Source organism: Lepidochelys kempii, chromosome 25 (genome assembly GCF_965140265.1).
Source record: "Lepidochelys kempii isolate rLepKem1 chromosome 25, rLepKem1.hap2, whole genome shotgun sequence".
Taxonomy (NCBI): Eukaryota; Metazoa; Chordata; order Testudines; family Cheloniidae; genus Lepidochelys; species Lepidochelys kempii.
The window spans coordinates 9953986-9969430 of record NC_133280.1 but is presented as its reverse complement, the minus strand read 5'-3'; the positions used below and the strand labels follow the sequence as shown (position 1 = coordinate 9969430).

At 46.3% G+C, this 15445-nt stretch overlaps 1 protein-coding gene across 8 annotated transcripts in view; it reads left to right on the top strand.

Moving 5' to 3' along the window:
- PTPRS (protein tyrosine phosphatase receptor type S) overlaps nt 1-15445 on the top strand; it is a 247487-nt gene that overhangs the window by 152634 nt on the left and 79408 nt on the right. For all 8 annotated transcript variants that reach the window (XM_073323722.1, XM_073323721.1, XM_073323720.1 and 5 more), the window contains exon 5: nt 3246-3434. In XM_073323722.1, the coding sequence (XP_073179823.1) occupies nt 3246-3434 (189 nt within the window). The remainder of the gene's footprint in view (nt 1-3245; nt 3435-15445) is intronic.

Below are 15445 nucleotides of genomic sequence, written 5' to 3'. Positions count from 1 at the left end.
CTAAGGACACGGTCTCTTGGTTTAGCTCAGTCCCTTAAATTTGTTTCTGTATTCCAATACAGAAAGCAAATTAAGACCTTCCCTTGACTTTCTTTTGAGACACTGTTTTGAGCTCCAGTCCTGCAAGTTGCCAAGTCTCTCTCACCTGGGAGTGGAGGGCTCCCAGCAGCACACAGGATAGGGCCGGTAATCCGTGGCATGTCCCAGCTGCTTTTATTATTATTAACCTTTTATTCAGGTAGCACCCAAAATCCCTAGCAATGGTTGGGGGACCCCTTGTGTTGGGAGCCACACAAAGATGTAGCAAGAGACAATCCCTGCCTGCTTGTGGAGTGGAAACAGAATAATACTGAGCCACTAAAAAAGCCCCTGTCAGCTAAGTATCCTAAAACACGTCACACACATGAAATCACAAAACAATCTTGAGAGGGACCAGAAGAGGCTTATTAATATCCCCATTTTACCAGATGGGGGGAAGAAATGGGGCACAAAAAGGGGACTTCTCTGAGGTCACAAAACAGATCTATAGCAGAACCCAGCAGCCAATCTCACAGACCCCTAACCAGACGCTGAAACAGTGAGAGAAGTTCTTCTTTCTTCTGCCCCGTGGGTGGATTTGATGCTATAAATGTGGTCTGGTGTGTTAAACTGTGGCAAGCTGCAACTGCAATGCCATCCCTTAGGCCTTGTCTGCTTGCAGTGGTTGTGTGCTATAACGGTATCCGTTAGGAATGTGTTTCGTGTTGGTTTTTTTTTGTTTTTTTTTACTGAGATAGTTATAATCGGTACAGCTCCTAGTGTGGATGCAGTTTTATTGGTATAAAGGTGGCTAGTACACCGATATAACTTATTCCCCTTTCTGTATGGGAATGATAAAGCAGCTTTATGCTGATAGACCAGCACCCACACTGGGGGATCTATACTGCTTTAGCTACACTGTTAAGAAGTGGTACAGTTTTTGTGTGTAATCAAGCCCTTCGCTTGTACGTTAACCAGATTTCTGCTTAGTGCTTCTCCCCCTTGACGGGTCACTAGCTGCGAATGGACACAGCAGGCCCCCATTGCTCCCTGGCATGCTCAGGGCAAGGAGGCTGCCTTTGAAAATTCAGACAGTCTAGGCATTTATACTGTTCATCCCTGCGGTATCCGAGCACCGTTAATAATGACGTTTGTTAGGGCTTGCATAGTGCTCCGCTGCTTCCAAGCACTGTACAAACCTTGACTCTGTGCCCCAGTGATGTCCCCAGTTTTACAGATGCGGAAACTGCGGAACAGCAAAATGAAATAACTCACCTAAAACCAAACACAGTTAGCAGAGCCAGCATTAGGACCTGGGAGTTGTGGCTGCCTCTCATTTAAAAGAGAGAGGGGGTGGGGGAAGAAGCAACAAGTCTAGGCTTCCAGTTCCTCTCTTTTGTCCCATTGTCCCTTGGGTTCAGCCATATGTGTAGTACACAGCTTGGCCTGTGACCCGGGAACACAGCCGGGTGCGAGAAGGATGCAACCTCACCATTGCATTTGAAATTGTCTGCGATGTTTCACAACCCTGGGCATTGTAGGCTGGGATTTCAAAAGCATCCAGCATCGGCGTATCTCTGCTGCCACCGCCAATGAAAACACCCATTATCTTCAGTGCAAGCAAATTTAGACCAACGCTGCAGGCTTTGGAAAAATCCCATTCTTAAATTTTTGTGCTGTGCCCACCCCTGGACTTGAACCCACTGATCCCTGGGCTCCTAATGCATCCACACTGGAGTTAAAGGAGAATCTCTGTAAGCTGTCCCATGTTGCTTATATCCTCTTTGCAGGCTGTCAGGCATGAGGGGCGGTCCTCGCTAGAAAAAATGGTGTGTCCTTAACTTGTGTTAGCCATCACGTAGTACCTAACGCAAGGTAAAATCCTAGGGAATGCAAGGCAGTCTATAGTTTTTCACCAGAGCTGGGCAACAAAATTTAGCCAAAACAGTTGACGTTTCAGCCAAAAACAAAAATTTGGGGGGAGGGGTGGGGGCGCAAATTGTATCTATTTCAACAAAATTTCGTTGGGAAAAACATTTTTTAAAATGTCTGAGGCCCCCTTTTGACATTTTCCGAACGGAAAGTTTCAGTACGTTTGTTTTGAAATGCCATTTTGTTTTGAAATTTACTTTATCATATACATCAAAAAATGGTTAAAATGGAAACAAAATGTTTTTGACTGACCTACAATGACACTTTTTTCCCCCCAGAATTTCATTTTATGGAAAATTTCAAAATTTTGACTTTTCGTTCCAATTTGAAATTTTTAATTCCCTCCCCCCCCAAATCTCCACATTTTTTGTGGGGTGGAAAATCCATTTTCCAAGTCACTCTAGGTTTTAACATGAGTTAGCATAGTGAAGACTATGGGGCAGCCAATCCCATGTTCATTTTCACGAGTTCGCTAACTCGAGTTACGACTACACCTTTTCCCCTGGGAAAGACAAAGTCTAGAGCAATACTCTAGAGTAGGGACCGGCTTGCTGCGTTCCTAAACTGTGTCAGGGAAATCTCAGGGACAGGCAAGGAGGCTGCCACGGTCCGGCGCCGGTCCATGGGCCGGTCATTGAGAAACACTGGTCTAGAGGACAAGAGGGTAACTGAGCTGTTTTGTAGCTGTTGATGTGTCTCTCTTTTTTGTCCTAGAGTCGCAACTATTGAAATTAATAACCTTAAAAATCATGCTCTGTCTAAAAGAGTTTTGCTTCCTGTTGTTACAAGTGTCCCCGAAGGTAACTATAGCTGAAAGATCTTTCCCCTCCTTTCTCGGCTAGTTTCCACTGTCCGTTTGACATGACTTCACATATAGTCACTTTCACTCTTTGTGCAGTTGGCCGATTTCCAAGGCTCTGTGGGCAGCAAGGGGAAGAAGAACTTAAAAAAAAAAAAAAAAACACCAAAAAACAGGAAAATATGACCTGTTCAGATTGTAATGTCTTTGACTCAGGGATCGTCTTTCCGCGTGTGCAGTGCCCTGCACAACAAGGCCTCGATCGCTGTTTGGAGCCGCTTGGCTGTAATACAAATAATTGTAAAGCCACAACAATTGGGAGGGGGATGCCGGGGCCATATCTGAAAATATTTTGAACTTGCTCTTTGAAATGGATTGGGTTTCTTGCTGACAGTCTCTCTTTAGAGTACTCTGTTGAATTAAGCCTTCCCGCTACCACCCCTGATCTTGAAAGGGCACTAAACCAAGCCCCTCCTCCTTTGCTTTCCTCCCGCAGAAGACCAGCTGCCTTCTGGCTTCCCAAACATTGACATGGGACCCCAGCTGAAGGTGGTCGAGCGCACGCGGACGGCCACCATGCTGTGCGCAGCCAGCGGGAACCCAGACCCTGAGATTACATGGTTCAAAGATTTCCTGCCCGTCGACCCAAGCGCCAGTAATGGAAGGATAAAGCAGCTGAGATCAGGTAAGGTCTCCCTGCGAGCCCAGTAGGGAATGAACCCTGGGAGTGGCCCAAAAGAGAGAGCCCTCAAGCAGAGCTTTCTGGGCAGAATGGTGGCTGGTGTGAGCCAACCCTGTTGGCCTGTGGATTAGAACATAAGCAGTTCTACAGAAGATCTGGTAAAACGGCCATGAGCTCCCCTAAGGTGGTTGGGTTGGTGGTGGTTTCCTTCATTTTCTTCATCATCTTCTGCACCCATCCCCCAGGTTGGTTGAGAGGAAACCAAACCCCACTGAGAACCTGTTCCCATCCCAGGGAAGCTGGTAGTTTGGCAACACTTGTGGAACGGTGCTCTGCCTAACCAGGGGGACCTAAAAGAGAGGAAGGGAGTTCTGGGTAACGCGGGGCAGGGAGAGGGTCGTGCTCAGATGTTGAGCCGTATAAGTGAAGGAAGGAGGGTGACAGTACCAAGCGTGGAGCTTTCAGTCCTGTTCACATCGGGATCAGGACCACGGCCACAACAGCTGTGTATTGTCACAGCTGGGACAGTCCCATCCATGGTGTGGACGGGACCTTCCGCAGCCTGTGGGAGAACCAAGCCTCTCATAGGATCCCTTTGGTATCTAATCCTTTTGGTCTGCCGCCTTCCCGAAGCCATCGCTGGAGAGCAGTTCTGAGCATTCTCAAGTCAACCTTAGGTAGTGGGCGGCAATGCCCGGTGGAGTGGTACTCCATGAACAGATGTACCCCAGCTCTGTGGCTGTTGTCAGTTCTCTGTCTTCCCCCATCTGTTCGTCCATGTGTCCTCTTCTGGTTTTGTGAACATTAGTGTGGCATCTTTCATTGTTCACATTTCAGGAGCTGTTTGTACACTTACTGTGTGTGTGTTTGTGTTTGTGTGCATGTAAGTAAAATAACATGCGTGTCTGTGCACGTGTACGTGGTTTTATTTTTGAAAGCTACAGATAAAGCACTGTCAAATTGTCCAGTTTAAAAATATTCATCCTTTCTCTCTGGGAAGCATGAAGTCACCTTTGGGAGCTTCACCTCTCAATGGAAACTCAAACAAAAGCAACCCTTTTAGATTTTTTACCACAGTTCAGACTTGCCTCTTTAAGCCAGTCTGGAGAGTACACGGCTATCTGATTAGGCTTAGCTAGACCTAGTCTCACTTTAGTTGCCCAGAGGCGCATAACCCTTGTTTGGCTAAGAGATGGAGCATTTGTAAGAGCTTTTCCTGGCACAGGAACAGGGGAGGGAAGGGGCAGAGCTTTATCGTGGGAACTGGGGTCACTTTGTGGGAGCCTCTTTTCAGGCTCAGCTGTTCTACAAGTCAGCCAATGGGGCAAGAGCTAGTTAGTTCTACCTGGGTCTCCCCTGGCTCTGAAATCTTCAGATCTGATTCTTGTAATGCAAGATTTGAATGTCAGAAAACATGACAACCTAATTGCTCTTTTGTCCTGTTTGGAATAAGGTCGGCTCTAAGGTTTTTGGTGCTGGAGGGCCAGCATTGACTGGTTAAAGGTTAATTTCCTTGTTTACCTCTCCATTCCAATTATATACTGTTTCCTCCCCATCAGATATTTTGCATTCCTATTGCCCAGAAAAATTAATTTCCTAATTGCTTTGATTCCTAGAACTTTATAATAGCAGTGGTTTGGCACAAGAGAACACTATCTCCTAAATGTAAGGCCGTAAATTTGTAAAATTTAATTATTACAATTTGAAAAAAAAACACCTAAGCAATTTAGGATCTTAAATCCCCTCCAGGAGACTTTAGGCTCCCTAGTCATTGAGGCACTTCTAAACATTTGTCCAAGATGAATGGAAGCATTTTGGGGGGAGTTATATATTTAGGCTGAAAGTTTCAAAAGTGCCTGTGTTTTTTAGAATCATCAGGTTTTGGGTGCCGAACTTGAGATATCTTAAAGGGGCCAGATCTTCTGGCCTCTGAAAATCAGGCCACATTAAGATGACATAAGCTGGGCACTCATAAACTAAAGCACCCAAAATCACAAGGCACTTTTGAAAACACAGTCCAACTTTGTTTATTATTTCAGTGACAAGGATGGTTTTACTTATACATTCTGTTGCATCACTGGAAATTCAGATGCAATTTTATTGGGCTGGTCCATAAGACCCACAAATTAATTTAATTGTGGCCCCCATTCAGCATAGCTCTTATGCACGTGCTTGGCTCCATCCCAGTTCAGCAAAATACTTAAGCGCTTGATGAATCAGGATGGATTCTAGATTTGAGAGCCTTCAAACACAAATGAAACTGATCTCCCTTAGTTTCATTGCCTACCCGCTGAGTGAAATGCAAATAAAGTTAACCAGTATGAATAGTGAAAGATAAATTAGAATATTAAAATACTTTGTGTCCATAACAGGAGGTATTACTAACACATTTTTAGATTATTTTTAACACAATTATGATGGTGACAATATCCCTTTGTATTTCCGAGCTGGGCTCGATTTGGTATTTCACTTAGAGCCACCCACTAAATTCACTGTTAGACAGTCATCCCAATAAATCATTTAGCTTCAGTATAGGATGTTTGTTCCTCTGGCTAAATCTGCTTTTTAGGGACCTGTGTGGAACTGACATCATTTACAGCTGTTTAGAAATTTAGTCTTCTTGAAGCAGTAAACTCACAAAACACTGAAAGTGACAGACCTGTCACTTCTTTCTCTGCTTCAGGAGGGAGTTTGTTCTATTGGTTAGAGCAGGAGATTGGCTATCAGGACTCGTAGGTTCTGTTCCTGCTTTGATTAGCTTCGTGGCCTGATTTTCAGAGAAGTTGAAGTCACTGAAAGCTCCATATGCTCGGCACCTTTGGGGAAACGAGACCACTGATTTCTGTCTCTCCATTCACCCATTTGCCAAATGGGGATGGTGAGATGGCACCAGGCTGTTGCCAGGCTTTTTTAATTATTGTTTCCGAAGAGCTTATCTATTCTTAGATGAAAAGTCCTGTAGAAATTCAGCATAGTTTATTCGTCTTATAAAGATGGAAATAAGGGACTCCAGGCAGACCTGCCAGGCATCATGCATCTTGCAGAGCTCATGCATTCCTGCACAACTGATAGAATGTCACTCATTTACCCAGTGCCCTGTAGCCTAGGGGAAGGTGCACTGAGCTATAAGACAAGAGCCAATGAATTCTAATCAGAGCTCTTTCACTGACTGTTCGTAATATTTCTGTGTGCTTCACAAGCCGTTATTAAGCAATGCAGTATACCTACCTTATAGGGGGCAACTGTCATTCATCGATTTTACAGATAGGATAACTGAGAGGTTGGATAAGGTCATTGTAGTCAAGAATCCAGGTCTCTAGCATGACAGACCCAGATGTCATCCACTTTGCCACACTACCTTTCAGAAGAAATAGGCCAAACTATGTGCTTGTGTAACCCACACTAACAAAGGGTGGATCTTTGTTCCTGTCTAGTGGCTAGACAGCAGAGAAGTTTGAACCTGCTACTGCCCAGTGCTAATGTAGTTAGCTCAAACAGTGGAGCTTACGCTTTTCGTTCTAGAGATCCCAAGTTTAAACCCAGGAGATAAACCAAACTAAGACTTCTTTACTCTTGTCTGTGCTGTCTCTCGCTCTAACCACTAGACCATACTCTACTCCCGGAAACAGGAACCGTGGAATCCTGTTCTCCAGCATTCTAAATGCTAGTTCATAAATAGTTGTTCCCCGCTCGGTCGGCTGCTCCTCGCAGAGAAGGGTGTGCCTTCCTCCTCCAATAGCTGAAGTAAGGGAGGGCTGTGTTGTAGATCTGATGGTTATGGGGTCAGATCTGTCTGGTGACCCATATGGAGTGAAATCAATGTTAGCATGAGGCTGCTGGAATAATTATCTAAATTATTTCACATTGCAGGACATTGTATGGGGATGTGAATTTAGAGGTTACAGTAGTAAATTTTTCTCCCCTTTGGGTTGCGCATCTCATGCTTGTATTTTGGTTAACGGGAGCTGTCACTTTAAGAACTGGGTGTGGCTGACTGAGCGTGTGTTTGTGAGGAATGTAATGTGTGGGAGATGTTGCCTAAGAGTGGAGCAGGGTAGAGAAAACCCTGCCTGTGTGAGCTCCACTAATGTCCAAACTCAGTTTGATACATTTATCTTTCCAGAAAGCAAATCTCGCTCTTGAGGGTGTAGCACTTGCTCATATTGGGGTGCGGGATGCCTCAGGATATGACAAATGTGCTCCAGAGCCTTTTGCCTGAAGGCCATCAGTAGGAAGCCTGCTCAGCTCAATCGGGATTAAAAATCATTGCCCGTTAATGGGCATTTGGTGGCCCCTATACAAGATGAGTTTAGTGGGTTTCCATTACAGATCCCACATCACAAGCTCACCATCACTCTTGGCACTACTTGGCAGGCTCACCAGAAAGGCCAAGAACCTCATGGGCCATAGAGACTCAAATGCCCATTACCTGAAGAGGAGCTCTCCCCAGATTGGGACTGAGATGTGCTGGCAGGGCAGTGTGTATGGGAACCTTCCCATGCTGCTGCTCTGTATAGGAACTGATTCAGTGGGAGGAAATGCACCCCATTGAATTAGACTGAGTTTATGGCTGTATGCAAACTAGTTGCAACCATGAAAATGAGCTCATTACTTGATTTGCATAAAATTAGAAGTTCTGTCTGTGCCTGATTCTCTTTTATGCTAAAGCCTTTACATTTCTCTAGCTGTGCAAAGGGGCTTTACAGTGGGTGTACATTCCATTTGCACTTGCTTTGAGGTCCCTTTATACTGCTGGGGCAGGGCAGCGGGGCTTCAGTGTTACTAAGGATCAGGAAATCTGAATTTAGGGACATTATCCATAGACTCCTTTTTCCATCTAGGATCAGTTCCTCCCTAACACTATCCAGGTTATTGGAAATAATTTACCTCTGACAGACTTTGGGCCAACTAACCCTGAGGGTCACTGGAGGAATTAAAAGCTGGGATTTTTCAAAGGAGCATGAAGAAAACATCCAAATTTGGGTACCCAACTCCCTGAGGCCTTTTTGAAAATCTCAGCCCAAGGATGGTCTACTTGTTACACGAACAAAAAATGTTCCATCTTTATGTTGTTGAGAGAGAAATTTACACTTCATGACTACACAATGGAATTGGGTCAAGCCAATGTCTGGTGCCTGCCTGTGTTACCTAGAGGGGAAAACGAAATACTCTGCAGCTAACTTCTTAAACCTTACGAGCACTGAACCCTTTTGTATCTTGTGTGTCGTCTTCTGCTTTTGAAATAACTGGCTATAACAAACTTTTATTTTTCTTTTCCTTTCTGTTTTTCATTATTTTTAACACTCAGAGACCTTTGGTAAGTTTTGTTCGATTTAAAAAAAGAAAACTGAAACAAACCTGCTAATGTCCAGGTTTGTAACCCTCGCCCTTTAAACTAATTCCTTCTTAACAGCTTTTTTGAGAGGCATGTTGTGCATTTCTTGTACTAACTCCTTCAGTAGGGATATTCTGCCCTCTTAATGAACTTCCGCAGGGGTATTGCAGGCTACAAAAATAACTATCACCATCATAATTAAAATATATCTATATGAGGAAATATAACTAAACACAAACCTCCTTACATTGGATAGATTTTTTTCATAACTTAGCAACAGTTGTCCTGGAATTCCCCAATTAGACCGTAGCTCTTACCCTGGAACTGTGGTAATTGTGTTCACACCTGCAGGAGGTCTTGGAGTTTCACATCTAATGGGGTTATTGGCATTGTCTGAAGTGAGAATTTATGGGGGGGGCATCAGGCACTGAATTTTAAAATGGAAGCCGTCTATTGCAGGGGTTTGGGGGAGGTTGTGCGGGGAGTGATTAGACAGAAATGTCCCTTCTAGATTGTTCCTGTTTCCTGAGGTGCCAGGACCCTGATGGGAATCTGCTAGCAACACTCACGTCACGTTTTCCTCCCTGTGCCAAGTCCCGACTTGTTCTCAGACAGGATCAGGCATTAAAATTGCAGCCAGTCCTTCATGCTAGCTTCTTTGTTGAGGGTTTAGAAAACTGCTCGCCACCCCCGGGAGAGAGCAAGGCACACTCTCACACGTGGCCTGGTAGGCCGTGGTGGTACGTTTCCTGTGGTTGCCATGATGATGGCACCTCCACGTCTCCCATTTTCAGGGCTCAGTTTTGACCCATAGCTTGTTGTTTAGAAAAGACGGAGGGGGAGGTGGTGTCAGTACAGGCCCCACGTGCCCGTGGCGGGGGATGAGGCTTGGGCGGTAACCTGAGAATGGAACCGTGCCTGGAGTGCAGCGTCTGTCTTGCGTCACTGAACTCCAGCGAGCAGCCTGACCTCCTGGGCTGATGCAAACTCCACGAGTTGCCTCTTGGTGATCAGATTCCATGCCCTGAGAGGCTGGGGAAGACACTGGGGGTATGGCGGGTATCTGTTGCCCATGCCACTTGAGCCCTGGCAGCCCCACTATTCCAGAGGCTCACCCTCTGCTTGCATGGCCTCTAGCAGCCAGGGCTATCACTAGATTTTACACTGTTCTAGATGAACTGGGAAATTCCCCACCTTGCTGACGCTAAGGACCATGTTTCCAAAAGGGCTAATTTGGGGGCACCTTTATCAACCTTGAGCCTCATTTTTCAGAAGTGCTGAGCACCCACAAACCCAGTTGCAATCAGCGGAAGCTGCATGGGCCTATCGCCTTTGAAAAACAGGCTCACGGAGGGCTTCATCCAAAATCAGAGACCACTTCTGAAAATTTGATCTTATGCATTTAGCTGCCCCTGCTATTCTGGTGCTCTGTGCAAACACCAGTCCCGTCCTGTCCCGCAGAATCAGTCCTGCACTCTTAACGCTCATTCAGGCACTGTCAGCCTGCTATGTAAATAGGATTGCCAACCCTCCAGGATTGTCTTGGAGTCTCCAGGAATTAAAAGTGAATCTTTAATGAAAGATTATGTCATGTGATGAAACCTCCAGGAATACGTCCTACCAAAATTGGCAACCCTATGTGTTAACCCGCTATGGACCAGAGTTGCTGTCCCCAAGCAATCTCAGGGGGATGCATTTGGCCACTGGAGAATAGATTTGTTTGTTGCAATCCCCTTCCAGCACTGTCCAGCTGCCACTAAATTGAATATGAAGCTAGTTAGATGTGAAACTCCAACAGTGAAAATCTACCATCTGTGTCCCAGAAATCATTCGGACTATTGCTTTTCCTCCCCACAATCGGTCACTTCCATTTTGGTCCAGATTTCATCTCCTGTATTCGAGGTGTGGGTCCCATCAGAAATCTCCCTGTGCCATTCCCAGATCTGTTTCCCATGCACCTGGCTGAAATTGGGAAGACAAGAGCTCTCCGCAAGCACTGGAGCTGCTGTCACCTATTCCCATGGGCTCCACTGGGAGTGAATGTTTAACGTCAATCCATAAACTGATAATTCAGGAAGGCAATGGGTCCTGCCTTCCATCCATACGTGGCCATGATTTCCAGTGCATTTCCTCGCAGTCAGCGTACCTCCACTGAAAGCTGCTGTGTCCAGGGCAGTCAGATGCGCTGTAACAGCCAGTCCCCAGCAGGGGGTGATGCACGGTTCTTCTTGTCTCTGCCACCCCCATCCTTTAGTCTTGCTCCACATTTGCATCACAGATGGTAGATTTTCACTCTGATTTTGAGACAAAAGGGTGTATTAGAGGCTGTTTGTATTTCCACTGAATCTATCTATAACCCTCTGCTGCTTTCTCTGTCTCTCGCTCTCTTTAAAACCTGCCCGTCCGCTCCTGTGTGGAGATAGTCCAAGTAAACAGTCCTCCCACCTCTTTCTTTCTCACCCGCGCTCTCTGATCTTTGTCCTGACAGCTAACCAACCTGCTTTATTAACCTTAGCGAGTTCCTAACCCTAACTAGATGCTAACATTTCTCCAGCAAACTGTCTAACCTTTTAACTAGAAGTTGAGTCTAACTAGAATCTAATAGCCTAACAATATAACACTTCTCTTCCCTTAACCCCTTCGGAAATAATTCAAATAAAGGTTAACTGTAACCAGTGATACATATTTCTTTTTACCTTCTATCCTGAAAAAGGTGCACTGAAGTGCAAAGAGAGAAGGATGAGCAGGGCTGAAGGATAAGGAGGAAAGGATGGCCTTATGGTTAAGGCAAAGGATTGGCAAGCAGATGTCCTGCTCTTGCCTTTGCTTCAAGCTTCCCTCTGTGACCTTGGCCAAGTCACTTCACCCTCGGTGCCTCAGTTTCCCAATTGTAAAGTGAGGATAAGAGTACTTCTCTACCTCGTGGGGGGAACGAGAGGCTGATATTTGTCAAGCACTGTAAGATCCTTGGATGGAAGGTGCTGCCGAATGTCAGAGTATTATTACCACCGAGGAGCTGTTACGCTTCTATATGGTAGGGAGAGTTTGGAGTGGGGACTTGCCAAGTCTGCCCTGTTTTCAGGATTGGGGTAAAAATCCATTTCTTGAATGAGTTGTGCAGCAAATCTGAATGCCCGTGGGGAAAAGGACCCTCCATGTTTTCAAAGGAAGGTGGTTTCCAGGCTCTTGTGATCTCAGGAGTATGACAGGAAATCAGAGGGAGGGGCAGTGATGTCACTTGCCAGCCATGATGTCATTCTCTCTTGCCCGTGAGATGTCACATGCGTGGGCAGAAAGCTCATGATGGGCACTGCCAGTGGAGGCAACTGGAGGGGGTTTGGCTGAAGGGAGCTCTGGAGTGTGGGAGGTGGCCAACCACAACAAGGCTCTTCCTCCTCTCCCCGAATGCAGGGAATTCCGAGAGTTAACCCCCTCTACAGTTTATTAGGATGGCTTCCAGAGCAGCTGCACCAGGCAATCCCCTTTGCATGTTTCCCAGGTACAAAGGCAGTGACATGCCCTTGTATCGCACCTGCAGCTCTTTCCTAGCACGTGGCTGTATCCAGTGATGTTCTGCAGAGCCAGTCGTTCTCAGTGTAACTAGGGACCACAGGCCCAAGGGCGTTGTATGAAACGCTGTGCCCAGATGCATCACTAACATGGGTGTGGAATTGGGAACCAGGAACTCTTGGTATCTAGTCTCAGCTTTGTTGTGTGACTTTGGGCAAGGTTCTGGGTCTCCATTTCCATGTCTGGGGTAAGAGGTTAATAATGCTGACCACACTCCCCATGGGCTGGGAGGATAGAAGCAAGTTTGCCCAGCTACCCAAGGGGTACATATTAATACTAGCTTACGTGGACTGAGGTTTCAGAGACTCCCTTTCCTTTGTGACCGATGGAGGGAGTGTTGATTTGGCCAGCCTCCTCCTTTTCAAGTTTAGTGTCATGAGTAAGCATCCCCCAGTCTGAACCGGAGTGTGCTGCCAGGAGTCCTTTTCCCCCAACCCCCTCCAGTCCCTCCGTGGAATTAAAGATGAAACGTGGTAGTGTAGGAATTTTCCTGCCAGGAATGATCTTCCTTGAGCTGGGTCCTTTTCCCACCGGCAGTCCAAGCGTGTTTGGTTTTTTCACTCCTTTCACTTCTTTCCTTTGCTTCCCTTGCAGAAGGTACTCCAATCCGAGGTAAGAGACCCCCCTACTCCACTCACTCAGTCACTCACCCACCCGCTCCTCACCAAACAACTCCTCTCCAACTCAGTTCCTGTTTCATGTGATCTCTGCTCAACCCAAAGTCTCTTGTTGTTTGTTGTGGTTTCTGCTCCTGCCTCACCTTTGGATATTTATTTCTGTGTTGTCCGTCTTTATTTTAAATACTGTTCCAGCGTCTCTTTCTGTTTGCTGGGGGAACTTGGTGAAACCTTTTATTATTCTAAAACAAGGCTCAGATGCTGCTGTCTGAAATTTATGGTGGAGGTTTAAGAGCTAATCTCTCCAGGGCTGTGAAGGACCCAGGTGTATGTCTGGCATTAAGCACGGTCAGAGCTTGGTAACCACTCAGGGGCCTCATCATGATTGGGGCTGAGTCCCCTGGAGCCCTTGACGTCCATGGCAGTGGAGGGTGCCCAGCGCCTTGCTGGAGCAGGTCCTCAGCATGCTCATTCCCAACCCCCTAAAGAGTCTGTCTTTCTTTCTTTCTTTCTTTCTTTCTTTCTCTCTCACACACACACACACACCTCAGGTACTTCTTGGTAAGTAACTTTCATACCCAGCCTATCTCGCTGGGTCTTTCACCTGAAGGGAGTGAGACCCTCTGCTACCATTGGAAGTGAATGGGATTTGGATGCATGACTCCCATTGGCCCCTTTGAACATCCCAGCTATAACTTCTAGGCTATTCTTGCTCTAGGAGCCTCTATATGGGCAAAATTCAAGCCCCGAATTCTCCACTACTGATAGCAATGGCAGAGGATGCAGGCATGTCTTACCACCATGTCCACACCTGCTCTCAGCAGGTAGTGAACACACACCGACCTGTCTACAATACAGCTTCCCTCATTGCTATCACCGGCAAAGCTACCCTCGAGGAAAATAAAGTGGTCCTGATTTCCTTTGTGTAGACAAGACCCTGGCGGTGCTTTCCCACCTGCAGCCACGTCATTCTGTTCCCTCCTCTGAGTTCGGTTTAACATCTCCCCTGGCACTCCCCATTCAGACGAGCACCATTGTGAGCTAAATAAAACCTTGGCTGTGATTAGGGGAGCTGACCCACGGAAACGAAAGCTTCACAGAGCCCCCACCTGACACAGCCTTCTCCCAGCTGAAGCTTTCGGACAACGGAGAGTGCTGTGGCTTCAATCCTGTAAGAAATCTGCTCAGCTGAAGTCTCGGTGGGAAGGTACCTATCTGCTCGAGTTCAGGGGCCGTTTGGTTTTCAAGTCACTCTGCTGGATTGAAACCTCCGTGGGTTCTTTTGTTGAGAATTTGGCTTTTTTTTTCTTTTTTTTTTTTTTAATTCTATCCAGTCTGCACTTGGGATCTGCCATCCACAGGAGTAACACACGCACTCACTCTCTCTCGCTCTCTCTTTTACTCATACTAACCCCCTCCCGTTTTCACACATAACAGTTTTCTCCTCTGCCCCGCAATGAATCTGAAACTACAATCAGCAGTGACACCTTTTGCACCCCTCTCCCTCGGTACTCTTCTACCAAGCTGCAAATTTTTCACACAGTCAGGGAATCTTAAGGGCTCTGATCTCCACCCTTGTCATGTGCACATATATATAAGAAATATTTGATATCATGTTGGTTTATTATAGGATATATACTTTAAGTAGAGTCTGGCAGACCTGATGCTTTCTAGGGTAAAAAACAGAGGTGATTTTCATCTATGTAGTTATGTGCTGCATATTTATGCAGGTCTCTTTTGAACTAGTTGATGGTAGGAGTGCTTAGTTTGGACTTGGGTGTATTTTCATCAGCTGAAATAGTGTACAGGTATAGAAGAAGCCCTGATTCTCATTGGCCTGGTCAGGGGTACCCGCCATTCAGATAGGATAGAAACCCATGTGCAGTTTAGACATCCCAGTTAGGTTTTTTATGCTGTTTTCCCTTAAGCACGTGCACTGGTAGAAACACACTTTTCAAGTACTCTCTCAGCTCCTGTGAGTCTAGTGTTTATGCACACAACAAACCCAGCGGTGACAGGGATGGCTCAGGGGACTGGTAGTGGGTTACAGAGCCTTTCATCTTGAAGGCTGGTTCAGTTCCAACCTAGATCAGGAGCGACAGGAAATCACGGCCATCAATGGCTGTTCGGTGGCCTGTGCGAGATGAGTTGTTGGTATTAGTTCCTAGAGGAAAATGTCCATATTGCAGAAGACACCAGAGTTGGTGTTTTTGATGGTCTTCTCAGCACAGAAGGGAAGACCTGTGTGCTGAGCTGTCCTCTCCCTGTTAGAAGTGAACCCCCAGGTCAGGGTTGATGCAGACTGGTAGGACAGCATGGGGCAGCTCGTACTGTTTCTACCCACGTTGTAGATCTGGATTTTGGGGCCCGGGGCGGGGGGTGTTGGGCTGGGCGACTAGTCCTGCAGTGGCAATGATCATTCTGGTCCAGGTTTGGTACCAGCAATGCCCAAAGCAGTGAAGTTCTAGCATGGTAGCGAAAAGCCCCACACC